The following is a 24,097-nucleotide window of genomic DNA, read 5'->3' on the forward strand; positions in this document are numbered from 1 at the left end:
TTGATGTGGTGGCAATGCTATTGTTTTTCTGAATGAATGCTTGAACAGTGCATATTTTTGAATTTGATTGTTTATGAATGTTAAAATTGTTGGCTCTTGAAAGAATGAAAGGAAAAGGAGAAATGTTATCTGATGATCTGAAAAATCATAAAATTGATTCTTGAAGCAAGAAAAAGCAGTGAAAAGCTTGCAAAAAAAAAAGATATATGCGGAAAAAAAAAGAGAAGAAAAAGCAAGCAGAAAAAGCCAATACCCCTTTAAACCAAAAGGCAAGGGTGATAAAAAGGATCCAAGGCTTTGAGCATCAGTGGATAGGAGGGCCCACAGGAATAAAATCCTGGCCTAAGCGGCTAAAACAAGCTGTCCCTAACCATGTGCTTGTGGCGTGAAGGTGTCAAGTGAAAACTTGAGACTGAGCGGTTAAAGTCGAGGTCCAAAGCAAAAAGAAGAGTGTGCTTAAGAACCCTGGATACCTCTAATTAGGGACTCTAGCAAAGCTGAGTCACAATCTAAAAAGGTTCACCCAGTTATGTGTCTGTGGCATTTATGTATCCGGTGGTAATACTGGAAAACAAAGTGCTTAGGGCCACGGCCAAGACTCATAAAGTAGCTGTGTTCAAGAATCAACATACTTAACTAGGAGAGTCAGTAACACTATCTGGATTCTGAGTTCCTATAGATGCCAATCATTCTGAACTTCAAAGGATAAAGTGAGATGCCAAAACTGTTCAGAAGCAAAAAGCTAAAAGCCCCGCTCATCTAATTAATACTGATCTTCATAGATATTTTTGGAATTCATTGTATATTCTCTTCTTTTTATCCTATTTTATTTTTAGTTGCTTGGGGACAAGCAACAATTTAAGTTTGGTGTTGTGATGAGCAGATAATTTATACGCTTTTTAGCATTATTTTTAGTATATTTTTAGCATGTTTTAGTTAGTTTTTATTATATTTTTATTAGTTTTTATTTAAAATTCACTTTTCTAGACTTTACTATGAGTTTGTATGTTTTTCTGTGATTTCAGATATTTTCTGGCTGAAATTGAGGGACCTGAGCAAAAATCTGATTCAGAGACTGAAAAGGACTGCAGATGCTGTTGGATTCTGACCTCCCTCCACTCGAAGTGGATTTTCTGGAGCTACAGAAGCTCAATTAGCTAGATCTCAAGTGCGTTCGAAAGTAGACATCCAGGGCTTTCCAGCAATATATAATAGTCCATACTTTGTCCAAGATTTGATGGCCCAAATCGGCGTTCAAAGTCAGCATCAAAATTCCCAGCGTTAAACGCCGGAACTGGCACCAAAGTGGGAGTTAAACGCCCAAACTGGCACAAAAGCTGGCATTTAACTCCAGGAAAAGTCTCTACACGAAAATGCTTCAATGCTCAGCCCAAGCACACACCAAGTGGCCCTGAAAGTGGATATTTACGTCATTTACTCATTTTTGTAAATCTTAAGCTACTAGTTCTCTATAAATAGGACCTTTTGCTATTGTATTTTTAATCTGAGGTGAATCTTTGAGTAGTTCTATGCTACCTTAGATCACGTTTTGGGGCTGGCCTCATGGCCATGCCTAGACCATGTTCTTATGTATTTTCAACGGTGGAGTTTCTACACACCATAGATTAAGGTGTGGAGCTCTGCTGTACCTCGAGTATCAATGCAATTACTATTGTTCTCCTATTCAATTCAGCTTGTTCTTGTTCTAAGATATCACTTGTTCTTCAACTTGATGAATGTGATGATCCGTGACACTCATCATCATTCTCACCTATGAACGTGTGCCTGAAAACTATCTCCGTTCTACCTTCGATTGAATGTTTATCTCTTGGATTCCTTAATCAGAATCTTCGTGGTATAAGCTAGAATTGATGGCGGCATTCTTGAGAATCCGGAAGGTCTAAACCTTGTCTGTGGTATTCTGAGTAGGATTCAAGGATTGAATGACTGTGACGAGCTTCAAACTCGTGATTGTGGGGTGTTAGTGACAGACGCAAAAGAATCACTGGATTCTATTCCGACATGATCGATTACCGACAGATGAATAGCCGTGCTGTGACAGAGTGCGTTGAACATTTTCACTGAGAGGACGGGATTGTAGCCACTGACAATGGTGATGCCCAACATACAGCTTGCCATGGAAAGGAGTAAGAAGGATTGGATGAAGACAGTAGGAAAGCAGAGAGACGGGAGGGACAAAGCATCTTCATACGCTTATCTGAAATTCTCACCAATGAATTACATAAGTATCTCTATCTTTATTTTATGTTTTATTTATCTTTTAATCATTCATCATCCATAACCATTTGAATCCGCCTGACTGAGATTTACAAGATGACCATAGCTTGCTTCATACCAACAATCTCCGTGGGATCGACCCTTACTCACGTAAGGTTTATTACTTGGACGACCCAGTGCACTTGCTGGTTAGTTGTGCGAAGTTGTGATAAAGAGTTGAGATTACAATTGTGCGTACCATGTTGATGGCGCCATTGATGATCACAATTTTGTGCACCAGAGAGCAACCTCAGAGATAACAACCAGATGATGCCAACAATTTTCAAGGCGGGTTCAATCAAAATCAATTCAACAATCTTCACTTTCAACCTTCTCAACCTCAGGGCATCCTTGATTTTGACATTTATTGTGGCAGAACTCTCCAAAATTCAATAAAGTTTCATGCAAGAAACCAGAGCCTGACTCAGGAATCTAGAGATAAAAATGGATCAGTTGGACAAGCAAATATCTTAGAGATCTTCTGACAACCCTCAGAGTGACACAGTTTCCAACTCTAAAGAAGAGTGCCAGGCTGTTCAACTGAGAAGTGGTATGACAGCAGGATCAGGAACTAAGAGTGGTGAGAAGTAGGTTGAAAAAGAGACACTGGAATAGATATGAGCTAACTGGATCAACTTCTCCTTATGAAATGCAATAAATGAGTGTCTTAGATTCAGACAAGCTATACAAAGAAGCAATTCAGCATTCATCTCTGTAAAACAATTATTGAGTTCTTGAAGTTGTTTATCAACTACTTGATATAATATCTCAATTTAAAAATGATACAAATTTGAGATATTTTGAGCTTCGCATATTGATCTTCCTTGTGTCACAAATATATCATCCATTTTTAAAACAGTAATATTGTGTTTGTCACAAAACAATGAGACTTCATCAAGTAAAAGAGACCAACTATCATCTCTTATATTTTGCAACCGTTGTTTAGACATTTTATAGCATTTACAATATCTTGATCATTTCTTTGTAATGCTTGAGATAACTCATTATTAATTTTCAAGATATTTTTCATTAAGTACAAATTGAAAATAAATTCAAAAGATTGAATAACATTCAATAAAGGACATGCTTTAGCTCTTTATTCAGAATTATTTACATCTTTCTCGACATATTCAAAAATATTGACCATGGAAGTAAACAAAGAAATTAATCTAAGTATAGTTCCATAGTGTGAACTCCATCTAGTATCTCCATCTCTTTTTAAAGCTATTTCTTGATTCAAACCACATCCACTAAAAATTTTTCCATTTTTTAATATTTCAGTTGTCTTAATCATCTGACTTTCACGAAGCATGTCTCTTCGTTTATATGAAGCTCCAACAACATTGTACAAATTAGATAACAAATTAAAAAATAAATCAATTTCAACTTTTCTTTTTTTTTTTTTTTGCAATGGTGACAAGAGTTAATTGAAGTTGGTGGACAAAGCAATGAACATAGAAAGTACAACAATTTTCTTTCAATATCAAAGTCTTTAAGGTATTAAATTCTTCTTGCATGTTACTTGCACCATCATATTCTTGTCCACATATTCTTGATAAACTTAAATTATATGTTTCTAATAATGACTCTAATACTAATTTTAGAGATAAAGTATTGGTATTAGAAATATGAATAAGACAAAAAAAATACCCCCTAACTTGTCCTTCTTTGTTCTTATACCTTTAACAAACTGACATTTGTTCCTTAATAAAAATGTTGCAAGCTTTATCAATCAAAATAATAAATAATTCATCCTCAAGATCATCAACAATAACTTTTATTTTTTTTACTTGTAGCAGTTCTTAGAATGTCTTTTTAAATTAAGGGTGCTATTAGTTTAAGATTTTCACAAGCATTTTTAAAAGCACGACCAATCTCTTCATTATGTTATACAAAAAAGTTTAGAAGTTCTAAAAAAATTTTTCATTAATAGAATCATCTGTCTCATCATTACCATAAAAGGCAAATTCTTATCACAGAAAAAAATTTAATACAATCAATTGTTGCTATAAAGTGAATTTGATAATTCTATTTAGCTTCCTCAAATTATTTTTCAATAGCAGCACTAATATATTGTTTCAGCTTCATAAGTGCTTCACATTTTCTCCAAACTTGATTATGAGTACTATCATAAATTCCAACATGAGTTTGTAGCCTCTCCTTCTTTTCCAATTTGAAAAGCCATTAGTTACAAAAGCATATCGTCTTCAGTATGGAGTTTCATAAGGTACAACAAAGACAAAAAATAGTATCTTTTGATATAGTATACTCTAGCCAGTTACCATAGTCATCAAACCAATTAAAAATTAAATCTTCGAAAAGAAGATCCACAAGCAGTTTACAGAAAACCATGAGTCTTTGGTTGACAAGGACCTTTTTGCAAATATGCACATCTTATTTTGTTTCTCTCATTCGAATGATAACTTGAAATTCTTAGTCGTTATTTTGGATTTGTTATAAGTCTCTCTTCAAATTCTAAAAACCTCCTTTTGTTAGAAGATGTTAATGAATTATTTTGGAATCCAATCTTCAACGACAATATTTTTTTCAAATATTTTTCGATACTAAAATGATAAATTTATAAACCTAAATTAATTGATTAATCAAAATAATTCACAATTTCATACAAATTTAAAAGTACAATATAAAATTACAAATACAAAACATAAATCAAACAATTAAAAAAAATACACAATAATATAATATTAAATTAAGAATGTAGATGGTAAAAAAAAATTCAAGAATGTAGATGCTGCGGTGACCGTGAGGTACTAAGACACAAGCCACCAATTAATTGCAATAAATCTTAAACATAATTATTTCACATTGTTCCTCATCTTATAATATCTTTTAATAAGAAGATCCACAATAAAAGTCATTTAAATTAATTTTCAACATCAATAAAAAAATAATATTCTAATTCAATTATAAGTCAATACACACAAACATAAATCATTTAATTATTCAAATAGTAACAAAAAAAATAATATCACAATTCACATTATCTTTATCAAAATTAAATTTTTATTACTAAATAAAATAAAATAAAATTTTACTAAATAAAATGCCAAATCCAAATAATGAAGCAAACAAATCACTAGATCAATGAATGTACCAACTAGTCAACTACCAAGAGTGAAGAGTCCAAGAATCCAAGACTCCAGAAAGCAGTTAATAGTGGTGCAGTGCCCAACAGGCAGCAGGAACAAAAAGACTTAAGAAGCTAAAGACTGAAGAGGTGCGGTGCAGCTAGTGCCTGGCAAGAAAGTCCTGATGGAGTGGCAGAGACAATAACGGAGTGGCGACAACGGATAATAGATTCGCAAGGAGAAAGGCTGAATGGCAATAACTCTGGAGTCTGGAATAGAAAACAAAATTGGAAAAGAGGGAAAGGATCAGAAATTTGAGTAGGATTAAAATTAATTTTTTAATAGGAACAATTAACCTTTTAAATTAAGAACCACATAAATTATTTTAGATATGAAAAAAAGATTAGTGCTTTATTTAAATATGGGTGTTTGGGATATTTTACAGAATTGTGGATCTGTCAGAAAAAGGGTCTAACACGCAAGTAACGTGTTGCTCAACACACAGGTAACATGTTGCTCAACACGCAGGTAACGTATTGACGTGTGCCCCAAAGACTCGAGTGCCACATGTCAACATCCACGCAACACGCAGGCTGCGTGTTATCCTCGTCTCGCCACGTGTCCTACATTCGTGCAGCATGCAAGCTGCGTGTTGAAATCGATGCGCCACGTGTCTTCATCCTAGGCAGCATGTAGGCTGCGTGTTGACAACGGAGCGCCATGTGTCACACATGCAGCAACACGCAACATGCGTGTTGCCCCGTGTCTCGTCGCAAGTGGCCGGCCCCGCACCGAGAACAACAACCATCAATGATAAAGGTTGAAGGTTGATAGCACGGGTGTATAAAATGGTGGTGGGACTACGATTGTTTTTATTATTTTCTTTGAGAGTGTCAAAGAAGTGGTGGAGTTTGGGGTTTAGGAATGTTTGGAATTAGTTTTAAAGTTGAAAGTGAGATTAATATATTTATAATGGTATGCAATTATACATTTCTTAAAGATCATGTTATCAATTATCGGGGACATTTTAATTATATAAATTTATTATTTTTTATTAATTTATTAGTATTTACTTGGTTAATATTAGTTTAATAATTTGTATGATTATGATATAGTCCTGTTTTCATATTCATCGTTAAAATATATAATTGATTGAATAATAAAATATTAAATATTAAATATAAATCTTAGTTAAACAAAATAATAAATTTAAACTGATAACAAATTTATTATATATCTTTAATACTAAATACAAGATAATTGAATGTATACAAAATTTAATTTATTAATTTATCTAATTTATTAATTTGAATCTAGTCCTTATTATTATTTCTTTCGTTACGTATTTAGTAAAATAAATTAATGAAACTGAGTAAGCAATGAATAATATATAATTATATGGTGTTTTGTGTTTTAATATTATTGTTATTTTATTTTCTGTTTTAATTAAGAGAATGACGTTATAAATGTAAATAATAAAAATTTTGAATTTGTTTAATTGTTATTTATTTTATTTTTTGTTAAAAAATTATTAATTTGTTATTTTTGTTATTTATTAAATTAATTATAAATATAAATAATAAAAATTCGAATTTGTTTAATTATTATTTATTTTATTTTCTATTAAAAAATTATTAATTTATTATTTTTTTGTTATTTATTAAATTAATTTTTTTTGGTTGAACTTTACGAGGCTGATAGAAATTTTTTGCCTCGTAAGCTTGACCAGCCAGAAACGTGGCATCCGACAGTTGACTAAGCCTTACGAATCACCGGGTTCTACCAGCTCTCGAGAGTTGGAGTGATCAGAGGGCATTTTGCGATGCTAGCTGCTCTTGTGGAAAGGTGACGGCCGGAGACACGTACGTTTGTAATGCCAGTGGGTGAGGTTACAGTGACACTAGAAGACGTGTTACACTTATTCGGCCTACCGATTGACGGAGAGGTTGTGACTGGTTGGACCGATAGCAGTCACAACTTCTTGGCCGTCCAGAGTCTCGCGATATTCGATAGCAAACCCCAAGTGAGCAGTTCCTCCAAGAGCTACATAAATCTTTCATGAGTTCGCCATATTAGAGACACATAGCCTTTGGACACATGGGAGTCTGTTATGCGCTATTTTAGGTGTCACATCTTCTGTCTGCTGGGTACCACCCTCTTCGTGGGTAAGTCGACGGCATATTTACATGCGAAGTATCTACCACTGCTCCAGAATTTTGATCAGATCGGCAATTACATTTGGGGTTCAGCTTATCTCGCGAACCTTTACAAGTCACTATGTCGTGCATCACGGTACAATTGCAAGGAGATGGATGGGCCACTAGACTTGTTGTTTGTTTGGGTGTGGGAGCGTATGCCGAGGCTTGCATCCATTCCCCGACACCAGCTTGCGCCGGCTGAGATACCAGTGGCACGCAGGTATGCGTCATTATTTTATAGAAATTTTACTTGTATGTTATTTATAGGCAATATGTAATTCAAACTATGTGAATAATGTTCTATGTTGCAGATGGAGTCATCATCCATGGGCCCGAAAATGGATGGCTAAGACTCACGCGAACATTAGGCACGCAATCAACATTATGGAAGATGTGAGTATGGGTTTTGAGGGTTTTTGTTATAATTAACGGTATTATTAATAATCTAATGCCCCTCGATTTATTTTGCAATTTGTATGGAGGCCGTATGTCGGCATCATCATTGCTGCTGAACTACATGCACACCTTGATGTCTGTGACACGGTGGGGCCGTTGGTGTCATTCGAGTGTGTCGAATGGCTTCCTGTGGACCGAGTGGTTCACCAGTACGGATATGCACAGTCTCTCCCTCTGACAATACAAGCCATACTAATTGAGATGCATTGCTATACTCTTCGGGGAGTACAGCACCATGACTGGCGTGGGATTTATGATGAATGGATACAATAATGGGTAACCGCCACAACAGTTGTCTGCGAGATCGGGGTCTACAACCAATTGTCGACTTCACCCCGTCTGCCGATTATCGGAGTTGGTACATTGGATCATATGGGATGTACCTGAGGTTATCAGAATTCATTTATCAGCACCCACCACAGTATCCACCTCAGCAGGCACCACCTTAGCAGCCACCACAGTATCCACCGCAGCAGCCACCACCTTATGCAATGTTTCAGCCGTTTCCTTATCATGGTCCACAACCATCTCATGGGCAGTCGAGCCATCACAGATTGCATCATAGCCATCAGTTTTATCACAGATCACATCACAGCCATCACAGCCATCACAGCCAGCACAGCCATCTTGGATTCAGGCTCGCAGACATTCCCCTATTCTCACCATCACAGCCATCACTTGGGGACTACGATATCATCTGTCGATTCCTTGACAGCGGTGGTCTTAGTCTTGATGATGCTTACATCCCAGCCATCCCTTCACAGCAGTCCTCGCAACTCTACCGGGCATCGGTCGACGGTTTGTCTCATCGACATCATCCACCGGCCACACCAGATAGTCGAGCTAGTGTATGCATCAAGTCGCATATTCAGATCGATCGGGGTCGTACGAATGCATCACAGCAAGCTCCAATCGGTCAGGACTTGAATTAGCCAACACAGGAGCATGTTGGCGAGTATATCCCCAGTCCTTCTGTTAGTCAAACTTTGTTTACTTTCATCATTGTATTTGTTGTATTAGTTTTCAGTTTAGACAAACTTTGTTTCTTTTATCATTGTATTTCTTGTTTTAGTTTCAGTTTAGACGAACTTTGAATGCATTAACTCAAATACATTAACTTAAAACTACATAGATATCGAAATCCAAAATTGAACTACATTAACTGAAAAAATCTACATTAAAATTCAGAATTGAAATACAATGACTCAAATTACATAGATATTAAAAATACTACGAGCCCCCACCGCCACCAACCCCACTTGGTCCAGCACGTTGAGGACATCTACTGCGACTATGACCCTGTCCCCCGCAAAGACGGCATACCCGGGGACCATGCATTTCCCGTGAATCCATTTCTTTCAGATAGCAAGTCGATTTGGGACGACCCTTTGACTTTCGTCTCAAGGCAGGATTCATGACCATCATCGGTCCCAGGTAATCAGGCCATGTCTCCGTGTCGTCCAACGGGACAAACTCAACTCTGTAGACCTTTTGAATCTCTGACATCTTGTATACATCGCTGACATACACCTGCCAATCCAGTCGTTGATTAGCACAGCACGCAATAATATGGCGACATGGAAGTCGCTCCACCTGAAAATACCCACAGTCGCACCTCCGTCGTGCAAGATCAACAACTAACACTTTTCCACTAGGCATTTCGTGCACCTCAAACACCTCATTTCTTCTATCAAACTGGTTCACAACGATGTTACCTGCACATTGCATGTTTGGCTCTATCCGCTGAGTGGCAAACTCAGAGAAAGTAAATTCAACACGCTTGCGCTGGTAAGCCTCAGTACTCTTCCACGCAAACAACTCGTTCAACTGATAATATATTGCTCGGACTAGCGCCAATATAGGATGATTTCGAGTACCCTTCAACACCAAATTAATGCACTTGACAAGGTTCGTCGTCATGTGACTCCATCGATGTCCCTTGTCAAATGCCAACACCCATTAGGGACGATCGATGTTGTTGCACCAATGAACATATGCCTCGCCTCGTTCTTGCAACCTTCTATAGTTGGCGTTGTACTCCTTCACTGCCCTTGAATACCCAATGTTGACCACAAACTTTTACAAGTACGGAATCTTGAATTCTCTCAAGAAGTTGCTGCCAATGTACCGAATACAAAACATCCACCATGCTCTTGGAGGTTTCCAATCACCTCCGCTATGATTTACTGCGGCCCGAATTGACTCATGACAATTGGAAATTATCCCCACGCCGTCTTTTCTTACAACATGTGTTCGTAAATTTCTGAGAAAAAAGTGCCTCGCATCAACAGTCTCAGCCTCTACAATGGCAAAAGCAATCGGTACAATGTTTTGATTCCCATCTTGTGCAACTGCAACCAAAAGGTAACCTTTATTTTTTCCGTATAGGTAGGTCCCGTCAACCTGAACCAGCGGCTTGCAATATTTGAAAGCTCTTATGCATGGGTTGAAGCTCCAGAATAACCGATGAAGTATCCTAGCACCGTCCACCTCTTGACTCCCGTTATGCAGAGGTCGTGTTTCTATTTGGACTTGTGAACCAGACATCTTCTGAACCATCGCCAAGAATCACAACGGTAAAGTTTGGTAAGATTCTTCCCATCCACCGAAAACCTTGGCTATTGACTTCTGCTTTGCCAGCCAAGCCTTCCGGTAACTAATAGTGTAGTTGAATCTTGCCTGGACCTCCGTAATTATAGATTTGATCTTTATGGATGGGTCAGATTCAACCTATAGTTTCATAGCCTCAGCAATTGTGTCTGAGTCTAACTTAGAGTGATCCTGTGAGATCGTTCCCATGGAACATGTGTGCCTCCCGTTGTATCTTCGAATCTCCCAACAAGCTTTCTTATGTATCAAGCTGGCTCGAATAAGCCAGTCGCACCCACATCCATAATTCTTGCACTTTCCATAGAACGTTTGTGGCTCGGATTCATAAACAATGTAATCGACTCCTCTGGAGATAGTGTAACTTTAAATTGCCGTAATGACTGATTTTCTTGAACTGTATTCCATTCCAATCCTAAACTCCCCATCCTCAGGATCAGCAACACCTATAAGAAAACAAATTTGTCGTTCATTGATCTGCTAAAATAAAATCAAGTAAACATATTACCCACTGCTCATGTACCTATGATTGCATATTCGGGAAACTCCGGTGCATGCATGGTGTCAAGATCCAAGCTACGCATTAAGGGTGGAATGCCCATCCGTTGACTAACTGCGGTTGGAACCGCTAAAGTTTCTGCCACTGCCTCCCTCATCGCCGCCCTCGTCCTCGCCCTCATCACCAACTTCGTACGTAGCTTCGAACTCATCATCGCTCTCATCGTTCATTCCCAAGTACGCCTCAACTCTATCATCTTGCACATCTGGGTCATGTTGAACCTCATCTGCAACAATATGCTCAAACTCAACGTATAACTCAATCCTCAGGTGTTGTATCTAAGTTTGCCGGTGAATACGAAACATCCGTTGAATACTTATTTCGTCGATGATTGGCATAACCTCAAATTGTATTAGGCTGCCAAATACCACAACCGAACTCCTGTAGAGAATGTTGGTCACCCTCTTTACAATGTTAGCCTCTATGCTTTGATAGAGCTCGTACTGTAGTTCAGCGAATGTTATAGTGCACGGAACCACAAACGAAAACATATTCTCACACGTAAAGCACACACCCTCATACGTATTTCGTACGACTTCACCATTGTAGTAAACTACTATATTTACAATGCCCTCCATTGTACCGACCTTGGAGGAAAACTGATAAACCCATATTTTATGATATATTTTGTGCTCAAATCAAGTGATTTATTCAATCCTTCACCCACTTATTCATGTAAATTGCATGGTTTTACTTTCCCTTCCTTATTATGTGATATATGTGAAAAACATGTTTTCTATGCTTTAAAAATATTTATTTTAATTACCTTTTATTACCATTCGATGTCGTGATTTGTGTGTTAAGTATTTTCAGATCTCCTAAGGCAGGAATGATTTAAAGGATGGAAAGGAAACATACAAAAATGGAAGGAAAGCACAAAATGGAGTTTTTGAAGAAACGGGCAGCGACGCGAACGCATGGACGACGCGGCCGCATGCCTAGCGCGAAAAGGCAGCGACGCGAACGCGTGACTGACGCGGACGCGCGCCTTGAGCAGAACACAAATGATGCGTACGCGTGACCGAAGCGAACGCGTGACAAGGAAAACTCCCAGATGACGCGGCCGCGTGATCCACGCGGACGCGTGACAGACGCCACATGTAGCAACTGCAGAAAACGCTCCCAGCGATTTCTGAAACCCTTTTTGGCCCAGATCCAAGTCCAGGAAGCACAGATTAAAGGTTATAAAGTGGGGGAATGCATCCATTCATGAGGAAGTCTTCGATTATTCACTTTTTATGATTTAGATGAAGTTTTTAGAGAGAGAGGTTCTTTCCTCTCTCTTAGGTTTTAGGATTAGGATTCCTCTTAAAGGATTTAGGATTTCAACTCTTCATCAGGTTCAATATTCCTTTTACTTTGTATTTCTCTTTTACTTTTAGATACTTTAATTCTTTTATTTAATTACTTATGTTGCCAAATTGGCTTATGAACTCTTTATGTTTAGATTGATTTTCTATTATTAATGCAATTGAGGTATTTCAGACTTATGATCCTTATTTAGCTTTTTATATTCTTGGCTTTAATTGATTAACTGGAGGCTCTTGAGTTATTAAACTTATCGTGATTGTTGATTAATTCCTCTAATTGACTGGAATTCCACTAACTCTAGTCTTTCCTTAGGAGTTGGCTAGGACTTGGGAATCTAACTAATTAGTCCACTTGACTTTTCCTTACTCTCGTAAACGTTAACTAAGTGGGGTTAAACTCAATTCTCATAAGAATAACTAGGATAGGACTTCCGAATTTTCATACCTTGCCAAGAGTTTATTTTACAGTTATTTATTTATTTTATTTGTCATTTAAATTACTTGTTCCTTACTTTCAAAACCCCCAATTTACAAGACTCATAACCAATAATAAGAACACCTCCCTGCAATTCCTTGAGAAGACGACCCGAGGTTAAATACTTCGGTTATCAATTTTAAAGGGGTTTGTTACTTGTGACAACCAAAACTTTTGTAAGAAAGGTTGACTGCTTGGTTTAGAAACTATACTTGCAACGAGAATTTATTATAACTTCTAAACCATCAATCTTCAGTTCTTTAAAATGGTGCCGTTGTCGGGGAATTGCAAACGTGTGCCTTATTATTGGTTATTGTAAATATTTTTCTTTTACTTGTTTATTTGTTTTTGTTTTTTTTTTTCCTTTTATTTCTATTAGCTACTATGAATTCTCACCCCTATCGATTTGAGTTTGGTTCTAAATTTGTTGAAAGAAGTGGAAGCTATAACAGGAATATGCATCAAAGTCTAAGCAATCAAAGATGGATGGAGCCAAAAGGATCTGATCAACCCTTTAGGCAACAACACCCTCCGAGATATCATGGGCAAGGACCATTCTACAATGCATACCAAGCTGGTAGATATGGTGGACCACTTTGTAATTACCAACAAGTCCCACCCTGTGCTTATAGACCACCCTCTCAACGTAGCTTTGAACCACCACACTCACAAGTTCCTTTTCACCATTCGCCACCATCCGACCCTTATCCACCACAATCCTAATCCAACTACTCCCAAGAACCACCACATTCTTATTATGAACCCTCTCTCCCAACCAATGAACCCTCATATCCACCCCAACCTCCAATGAATGACAAACTTTGTGTTCTTCTTCAAGGGCAAGCAAAGATACAAAGGGGCGTACTGGAACTCACTACTGCCTTAACTGAGGTAGTAAATATAATAGCTTCCCGATATCGGAGCACTCAAAGTACTCCCATGGTTACATGTGGAGAATCAAATGAAGAGCGTAGCATGAAGGAGACCCTAGAAACTCCAGTGGACAATAAGGAGCATGGCTTTGTATTGGAACAAGTGGAGGAAGCCATGATAGTTGTAGAAGAAGAAGTGGTTGAAGATTTAGGAGATGCTGAACCTCCATGGGAATCAAGAACTGTAAAGGATTCCGCCGAGAAGCTCGAAATTGATGCCAGGGAGGATAGTGCACAACCTCCAATGCATATACCTTGTGAAAAATTGGACGGAATAGACCAAGAAGTTGATTCCATGGGCAGTGATGATCTTGAATCAAGCTCTCCTAGTCATAAACTCACATCCGCAACTGAATTCCTTGAGCCTGAAGAACCTTGTCCAAGTGAATACGAAGATGACATCGAGGTAGGTTTCTCTCAACCTCCAACGTATGACTTGAGTGACGAGGAAGACATAGAAGACTTTGATTAGGACGCAGTTGCAGTTGAAGAATTTTGCAAAGAAGTGGAGGAATTCACAGAAGAATACAAGGGAGTAGAGCTTAGAGAACCACTGGAAACACCTATCCCAAGGCCATTACCACCTAATACGAGCTTCAAGTGGGTACAATCCTTAACCTTTATCTTTATCTTTACTTTTCAACTTGAATATGGTTTGCTTGAAACAGATGGCCAGCTTAGAGCTCTCTGTGGCTTTAAGAGTAAGAGGAAAATGGCTCGTACTCAAAACTGGTGTACAAGAGTCAATAAGGTTCCACGCTTCGATTCGAAGTGCAAGGATTGGTATCACGTTCAATTGAATGGGTCTCGGAAGACGTTTGGTCACCCTGGTGAGGAAACAACCTCTAAACCACCCGAACGGAAGAATATAGAGCAAGACAAAGGCGGATTCAAAAGCAAAGTTTGGGATCCTGGAATCTGTTCTGACATTCGTTACCACGGGAGCCTGAGAATCTGTTTGAAGCTGCTCAAAAGCTTTACATGCCTAGTTTGGGACCCCGGAGGCTGCTGGAATTCCAAACATTGGTGGATATTTCTGGATGAATTTAAGCACAAGCTACCATAACAGGAAGCTCATCAAATGTCCAACTTAAGGACTTTAACTAAAAGTGCTAGGTGGGAGACAACCCACCATGGTATGATCGTTCCTGTTTCAATTTTATTTTGTTTTGTTTGTTTTTATATTATATTATTTTCATTGAACCTGAATTTTATTCATAGCATTTGCATCAGCATTGCATACTGCATAATTGCATATAAAAAAAATCGCACGCGACGCGACAGCGTCGCTGACGCGTCCGCGTCACAAGTGCATTAGGTAGAAAAGGAAAGTGAATAGAAAGTCACGCGAAAACGTGGCTGGAGGCGTGCCTTTGGCACAAATTGCTCCACACGACCGCGTCGCTGACGCGTTCACGTGATTTGCGAAAAATACCTCCCACGCGTCCGCGTCACTCACGCAAACGCGTGACTTGGAAATCGGCGTAAAGATCCAACGCCCAGAAACCTGGGCTGGAATCGTGCGGCTGGTGTGCGTTTAGCACGAAACGGCCCATGCATTCGCATCCGTGATGCGAACGCGTCACTTGCAAAAGACTCATCCCATGCAAAAGTGTGAGCGACGCGTCCGCGGCGCGTGGATGTTATGGCCCCCCTAAATGGAGATAGAGAGTTACGCTGAACGACACTGGAAGCGTGCGTCTAGCACAAATTCTAGCGACGCGGTAGCGTGCCCCACGCTTCCGCGTCAACCACCTTCTACCCAAACCACGCGATCGCGTCAATCACGCAACCGCGTCAATCCCATTTCAACCTAGTCGCGCAATCGCGTGCCCCACGCATTCGCGTGGATTCAAAATCACTAACCCTTTTTCACGCGAACCCTAACCCCATCGCGCCCCATACACACCCTTTCTCCTCCCCTTCTCTGTAAACCCCCTCCTCTGCTCCACCATCACCACTGCCGACCACCTCCGACCGCCGCACCGCCCCCAACCACCCAGACCCGCCGCGACACCCACTCCCCTCTCTCCTTCCTTCCTTCTCCTTTTTCTTCCTCTTTTCCTTCCATCAACCACCGCTACCCCTCCCCCGCGGCCAGCCTCAGACCACCGCCCCCTCCACCGACCACCACCACAACAATTACCCCCTCTTCTCAACCACAACCACCCCCCTCCACCATTACCCCAACCCGAACCCCCTGCCACCGCCCCTGTTCCACCACCGCGCCGCCATGCCCCCCAGCGCCGCCACATCCCCACCACTATCTCTCTGCCCTTACCTCCGCTCATACGCATACCAGGTTCTGCAAAACGCCAATTTTTCTTTCATTCGTAGTTAGTTGCATATTTTTCAGTTTATGTTCGAATTAGGATTGTTAGAGATGCATGTTTGTAGTGGATTCTAGGTGGTTAGGTAGTTAGAATGTGGTTAGTGGATTTAGGCCTGATAATTGTGCCGTACTTGTTGCTTGTTTTACCTATTCTGTAATTTTGTTCTGCATATGCTGTTCTTTACTGTTTCATGCTGCTGTTACATTGCTCTTTCATGTTCATATTACTTGTGTCTATTTGCAGCTTTATTTTAATTTATATGAACTGTTCTGCTTGCTGTTTATTACCCGGGAACATCAAATTTTAGCCGGAATGCTGCCTAATTTTCTGCAAATTCTTTTATTTTCATTCATGTTCTAGTTTTGGCAATTTTGAATTTTGCATTACTTCGCTATACCCAAACCATTTCATGAACGCACGGGCCAACATTCTTATTCCTTTCGATTTCCTGGTTAATATATTGCATTATTGATGATTAGATTTTAATTTTTGTTACTCATGTATCTATATGATTATCATCAACAACCTGATTTTCTTGCTTGAATATGAGTTGGCTGTTGTTTAAAATTGCGAAATTCTTTTTACTAGGAAACATTTATCAATGCCACTCACTTTATTTTTCTTTCTCCTAACTCACTGATTTCCACTTTCTAACATCTTTTTCAATCTCAACCGATCTAACTTTCAAACTTCTCTTTTTGATTTTTAACTATTTACTTTAACTTTCTAACTCAAGGCATGATTATTATTTTTCCTACTTAACATGAATTCTACTTATATTACATTTTGGATTGTGATTTTTCATCTCTGATTTCTAACTCAAATACAATCCATAATGCACATATACTTAACTCATTTCATAATTCTACTGCTCGTTTGCCTTTATGCTTACATTGATACATCCTATTTGCCTACTTGTTTTCCAGCTTTTGTTCTTCAATTATATCCTGAAATTTCTGCTTTTCAAGATGTCTGACACCCAGCGCAAAGGAAAGGGCAAAGCGACCACTGGAAAACAGAAAAGAGGCGAATCCTCTATGTCCATCCTGGACATTCTGCATGATGACTCCTGGCGGAAAAAGTACTTTACCCCGCAGGAGAAGGCTGACCAGCTTCTCCTAGCCACTGATCAAGTCAAATTTGCAAACAGATACTGTGAGTTGAAGTATCCAGTGTTTGCCACCTCCAGGAACCTGTACCTGGAGAGAACTCTGAAGATTCCAGAAGAACTACAGCAGTACACCTTCGATCAGATCAAACAGAGAGGCTGGTTCTTCTTGGAAAGGGACTTGACAGAGGTCAATGCTTCCTGGATTCGAGAGTTTTACTGCAACTATTTCAAGACTTCCCTGGATGCAGTGCACCTCAGAGGGAAACAGATATTGATCACTGAGGAAGCCATTGAGGACATTCTACAGCTTCAGCCTAAGTCAGACCAGCCTGATGGTTACCAGAAGGCTGAGAAGGATATGCGCTATATGAGATTTGACTGGGATGCTGTCAAGCAGAGGATAGCCCTTGATCCTACTGTCCCCTGGGTCATGGGAAAGAATACAGCAATGCCTAAGGGAATCAAGCTGATGTATCTGAATGATGAGGCTCGGCTTTGGCACCAGATCCTGAGCAACTTTGTTATGCCGAGTACTCATGAGACGGAGCTGCCCGCTGCTATGATCACCCTCATATGGTGTGTGATGGAGGGTAAGGACCTGTATCTTCCATGATTCATCCGGTACTACATGGCCAGGGTCCATGTCAGAGGCACTCTCCTATTCCCTTATCTGATCACCCAGCTCGGCCGTCGAGCTGACATGCCTTGGGAGCCTGCTGATGAGAAGTCACCTGCTACAAACTGCAAGAAGATTATCCCTCACAGCAGGAAGTTTCAAGCTTTAGGCTACAGACCCCCATTCCTCACCGCTTCTGCTGAGGCAGCCACATCTTCAGCTGCCCCTTCTGCATCCACTGCCCCATCCCCGTCCACTGCACATCCACCTGCTCCTGAGCCCATTTATCTTTGGTACATCGACTCTTCGCCCGTCTGGATCGCATGGAGCGTCGCAACAAGCGACGTTATGAGCACCTCAAGTTGATGATCCGATCCGACGGCGACATCCCCTCCGAGCTTGACACCCCTTCTGATACATCTGAGATGGGGGAGGATGATCATGAGGATGAGGCACCCACCCAGGCTGAGCAGGCAGGACCATAGCAGGCTGCGCCACATCCTGAGGAGCCACATCAGATTCAGGCCGCAGACCCAGAGATTCCTCTACAGTCAGCGCTTCCACTGCAGCAGACCGATCCTGCTACCCTCATAGAGACTGCAGACCCTCCGGCCACCACAAAGACATCAGCAGCCCATCCTTCCAGTGATGACACTCCTTCACACCCAGCTTGAGTGAGCATCGAGGACGATGCTACATTTTAAGTGTGGGGAGGTCGCCATCCCTGGCGTATTTCTTTTTGGTGAACCACTACAGACTCTTTTTATCTTATTTTGTATTCTTCTATATTTTTATTTTTATTTTTCAGTACTTATACATTGTTCTTTTGCTGTATCTTTTACTTTATTTCCGCATTTTGCACTTTAGTTTATATCTTAGCCATTTAGTTTAGTTTGGAATTCTAAACTTATTAGTTATAGAATATGTGGATTAATTAGTATAGTTTACCCTTTTAGTATATAATAGTTTGGTTTAATTGAAAATAAAAGGAGTAAACTAGAGACTTTAACAGAATCAAAACAATCCACACACTTTGTATATATAGCATTACATGTTAGTTAATTAACAACATTTCTTCAAAGAGGAACACTAAAACTTTAAAGGCACCCTAAGATTTACATTGAGAATAATGGGAACTCTTGATTTCTACTTGCATGACATACATAACTGATATATGATTTTTGAGCTAGAGAACACACAGCCTGTGAGTTTTGAGCTTAATTGTATGGTTACATTCAAACCATAAATCTTATTCCTGTGTGTTTTGCCCTTCTTTTTCATTCTGGTATTTTTTACTTTGTTTTAATCTATATGTCCAATTATAGAATATAGATACATACCAAGAGATGATTGAGGCCATCATTTGAATTTTTCCTCACTTATCCCAAATTAGCCTACCTTTTACATCACCCTTGTTAGCCCCTTGAGCTTTTTAATCCCCTCTTGTTCTATAAACCATATTTCTAGCCTTAAGCAGAAAAACAAATTAAAAATCCCAAGTTGAATCCTTGGTTAGCTTAAGATAGAAATTGTGCATAATTTAAGTGTGAGAAATTTTATGGGAACATGGGATGATAGAAACAAAGTAGGAATTTAAAAAGAATAAGTTATTTCAAAAACAAAATTTGGGAAGTATGCTCATGTGAAATCAAAACAATTGAATTACCATGTGCATTGATATAAAAAAAATATTTCAGTATTTAAAGGGGATACAAAAATTCCCCAATTGCAAATTAAAAAAAAAAGAATCAGTGCACATGGGACAAAATTAAATTTAATGCATGAGTTTGTAATTCAAAATGGGAAAATTTGGGCAAATAGGTTAAGGAACTTTAATTTATATAAAGTGTGTATGTTAGGTGAGATCTTAGACTAATCAAGGATTCACTTTATTAGCTTACTTAGCCTTATACATATACCCTTACCTTTACCTTGGCCCTATTACAACCTTGAATAAGACCTCATGATTTTTGTATGTCTATATTCCATAATTGTTGATTGGTTAGATGAAGAACAAAGTTATAGAAAGTAAGGATGGAAAAAGAATAGAGTGATTAACCCAATAAACACTGAGTGACTAGAGAGTAAACACAAAATCCAGTGAGGGTTCAATAGCTCATCACCATATATCTCTGCTTAATTGTTAATTATCTTGCAAGTTTGTGAAATACTTTTACCCATCTCAATTGTACAAGTGCTTTAACATTATCTAGGGTTTAACCATGCATATATGATTCCTTGAGGATATGAATTAATTTAACTACATGTAAGTTTTATATACAAGTGAATAATAACTAGAATTACATGATTCATTTAGGTAGTTTGCATTTAGAATAGAATGCATTGCATGAAATTCCACCACTTTACCTTACTCTTTATCTTGGATTTAGCATGAGGACATGCTATTGTTTAAGTGTGGGGAGGTTGATAAACCCATATTTTATGATATATTTTGTGCTCAAATCAAGTGATTTATTCAATCCTTCACCCACTTATTCATGTATATTGCATGGTTTTACTTTCCCTTCCTTATTATGTGATATATGTGAAAAACATGTTTCCTATGCTTTAAAAATATTTATTTTAATTACCTTTTATTACCATTCGATGCCGTGATTTGTGTGTTAAGTATTTTCAGATCTCCTAAGGCAGGAATGATTTAAAGGATGGAAAGAAAACATACAAAAATGGAAGAAAAGCACAAAATGGAGTTTTTGAAGAAACTGGTAGCGACGCGAACGCATGGACGACGCGGCCGCATGCCTAGCGCGAAAAGGTAGCGACGCGAACGCGTGACTGACGCAGACGCGCGCCTTGAGTAGAATACAATGACGCGTACGCGTGACCGAAGCGAACGCGTGACAAGGAAAACTCCCAGATGACGCGACCGCGCGACCCACGCGGACGCGTGACAGACGCCACGTGCAGCAACTGCAAAAAATGCTCCCAGCGATTTCTGAAACCTTTTTTGGTCCAGATCCAAGTCCAGGAAGCACATATTAAAGGTTATAAAGTGGGGGAATGCATCCATTCATGAGGAAGCCTTCGATTATTCACTTTTTATGATTTAGGTGTAGTTTTTAGAGAGAGAGGTTCTCTCCTCTCTCTTAGGTTTTAGGATTAGGATTCCTCTTAAAAGATTTAGGATTTCAACTCTTCATCAGATTCAATATTCTTTTTACTTTATATTTCTCTTTTACTTTCAGATACTTTAATGCTTTTATTTAATTACTTATGTTGCTAAATTGGCTTATGAACTCTTTATGTTTAGATTGATTTTCTATTATTAATACAATTGAGGTATTTCAAACTTATGATCCTTATTTAGCTTTTTATATTCTTGGCTTTAATTGATTAACTGGAGGCTCTTGAGTTATTAAACTTATCATGATTGTTGATTAATTCCTCTAATTGACTGGAATTTCACTAACTCTAGTCTTTCCTTAGGAGTTGGCTAGGACTTGAGAATCTAACTAATTAATCCACTTGACTTTCCCTTACTCTCGTAAAGGTTAACTAAGTGGAGTTAAACTCAATTCTCATAAGAATAACTAGGATAGGACTTCTGAATTTTCATACATTGCTAAGAGTTTATTTTACAGTTATTTATTTATTTTATTTATCATTTAAATTACTTGTTCCTTACTTTCAAAACCCCCAATTTACAAGACTCATAACCAATAATAAGAACACCTCCCTGCAATTCCTTGAGAAGACGACCCGAGGTTAAATACTTCGGTTATCAATTTTAAAGGGGTTTATTACTTGTGACAACCAAAACTTTTGTAAGAAAGGTTGATTGCTTGGTTTAGAAACTATACTTGCAACAAAAATTTATTATAACTTCTAAACCATCAATCTTCAGTTCTTCAAAAACACTTTTTTCAGAATGAAGCAAAATGATTACGAGCTTTGTTTTTTATAGACGGAAAACTCACATCACAGGCTACGTGTTGCTAAACCATCCAACCAACGTCCGCCACGTGTGCAACACACACCCTGCATGTTGCCTGCCACGTAGGAATCACGCATTATGTGTGTTGACGAATGGTTGTCACGTGTCAATACAGAACTTGCATGTTGCTTTAGATTTGGACACATGTCCAACACGTGAGCTGCATGCTGAGTCAACACATTATCTACATGTTGTGCCTGCACTTCTGCAATATCCACCTGTCTCTATATACATAAGAAAACGTCCATTTCCAAAAAAATAACACACATCTTTACTCTATATTTAAATTTTTTATCCTAAAAACCACTCAATAATTTTTTAAATCTCATTGGACCCCACTAGGTAATGAATATATCCGTCCTGTTCCACCTTTTTGCAATGCTTTGCTTGGTTATGACATTGTAAGGATGCTATAGTCATTTCATCAATAAAATTCAAAAAAAAAAAAAGCTTTTCCCTTACCCAATTTAGATGCAAGAATGATTAACTACAAATAGTGAAACCACTAACTGTATAGGAAAAGTCTAGGAGGCAAGCAACTTTTTCAAATTCTGGCCAGCATGTAACCAACAAGAAAAAGTGAGTCATTGGATGAAATCCCACACCAATCTCACACCATTAAAACCATTATCGATGGCTATTTGATGGCTACAAATACCAAAAGTTGTTAACCCCTAGCACTCCTCTATAAACCACCACAAAGCAAAACTTGATAATGAATCAATCATCTAATATATATAAATCAATAATGAATCTTTACAGCCAAAAATAATTGAAAAAAAGTACGAATAAAAATATCTGTCTAAGTCCTAACTAACTATACATCACAAGAAAGAAAGATCAACTCGTGGTGCCTTGTTTCCAAACAACAACTTGAGATCATTCTCCAATGGCGTCAAGTTCAAGTCCATACACATAACCCTCTTGCTATTTGATCTCTTCAAAACCGGAACTTTGACAACAGCATGGTTTATAGGATTAGAAGAAAACCCTTTATTATTATTCTCTCTGTGCTTTCTCATGTGGCCACCTAATTGCTGCCCCAAAGAGAATCCCATTCCACAGATTGAACACTCGTGCATCTTCTTGGGTTTCTTGGCCTCTGATTTGAGTTGTTGCTCATCACCATGATCACCATTATGCTTTTGTCTCTTGTGACTGGTTCTGTGCCCACCAAGTGCTTGAAAAGATGCGAACTTGCGGCCACATGTCTTGCACTCGAATTTCTCACTACTCTTCAATTCTATGGCACTTGAGAGCAACATTAGGGTATTTGCCAAATAATCTATGCTCTCTTTTCCATTGTTTGTTTCTCTTTCTCTCTTGATAACTGTCATGAAGAATTTGAATGAATGAATCGTATATGTGAATAATTAAGCTTTGAGTGTGTGAATGAATGAATTTTGGGAGAATGAGGAAGTGTGTGTGTGTATTTATAGGGGAGTTATATTACTTGGTGAGAAAGTCAAAGGTATTGTTTGGTTCAACTTGGAAACCACGGAAACTGGGAAAGGTTCTATTTTGTTCAGCAAAAAACAATTTAGTTGGACTTTTTGACTTTCTTTGTTCTAAAAGTTCTAACTACGTTCGTGGATGCTTACATAATTGCGCGCTATCGTATCTAATAGGTTTCCTAACTTAATTTGGAAGATTCCTCATCGATGAAATTTAGATATCTAATAGATATCTAATTGTCACATGTCATATCTCTTTAAATAAAATTATTTATTTTAATACAGAAATTTAGATATTCTACATTTTAAATTTTTATTTTAGAGAATAAAATATAATTTTTTATTTTTGAATAATTTTTTTTTTATATTTTTTTGTCCTATTTATAAAATAAATAATAAAATATCACATTTTATTCTCTAAAATAAAATTTAAAATTTAAAAGATATAGATATCTTTATATAAATAAAAAAATAACGGTTATAATTAAATATAAAACAGGATATCATGATGATTTCATGAGTAAGTGATGCCCACGTAGATCACAATACACGGAATTAGAATAAACAAACATTAAAGTAATCCAGATTTGGTGTAATTTCTGTGTCTTACAATTTCGTCTCTAACATTTTATTTATTACACTCAAAGGTTTAATCACAAATCTATCTTCACGAATAGTCCATCAATTTATAAAACAAAAACAAAACTTGCACGTACTATTTAAAA

The 24,097-nt window shown here is 38.2% G+C and overlaps 2 protein-coding genes across 2 annotated transcripts; both read right to left on the reverse strand.

Moving 5' to 3' along the window:
- Positions 1-9,250: 9,250 nt before the first annotated feature.
- On the reverse strand, positions 9,251-9,940 carry LOC148573488 (uncharacterized). The gene has a single exon (XM_088505790.1). The coding sequence runs from the start codon at positions 9,938-9,940 to the stop codon at positions 9,251-9,253; it is 690 nt and encodes a 229-aa protein (XP_088361916.1).
- A 12,687-nt stretch (positions 9,941-22,627) lies between these two features.
- Positions 22,628-23,315, reverse strand: LOC107625200 (zinc finger protein ZAT11). The gene has a single exon (XM_016327778.3). It carries the CDS (start codon positions 23,253-23,255, stop codon positions 22,743-22,745), a length of 513 nt encoding a protein of 170 aa, XP_016183264.1. The 5' UTR covers positions 23,256-23,315; the 3' UTR covers positions 22,628-22,742.
- Positions 23,316-24,097: the final 782 nt, after the last annotated feature.

Source organism: Arachis ipaensis, chromosome B2 (genome assembly GCF_059453495.1).
Source record: "Arachis ipaensis isolate K30076 ecotype BB chromosome B2, ASM5945349v1, whole genome shotgun sequence".
Classification (NCBI taxonomy): Eukaryota; Viridiplantae; Streptophyta; class Magnoliopsida; order Fabales; family Fabaceae; genus Arachis; species Arachis ipaensis.

What these genes read in the sequence shown, in the direction of transcription:
- LOC107625200 (XM_016327778.3), bottom strand. Translation starts at nt 23,255, where the DNA reads ATGACAGTTATCAAGAGAGAAAGAGAAACAAACAATGGAAAAGAGAGC.
- LOC148573488 (XM_088505790.1), bottom strand. Translation starts at nt 9,940, where the DNA reads ATGACGACGAACCTTGTCAAGTGCATTAATTTGGTGTTGAAGGGTACT.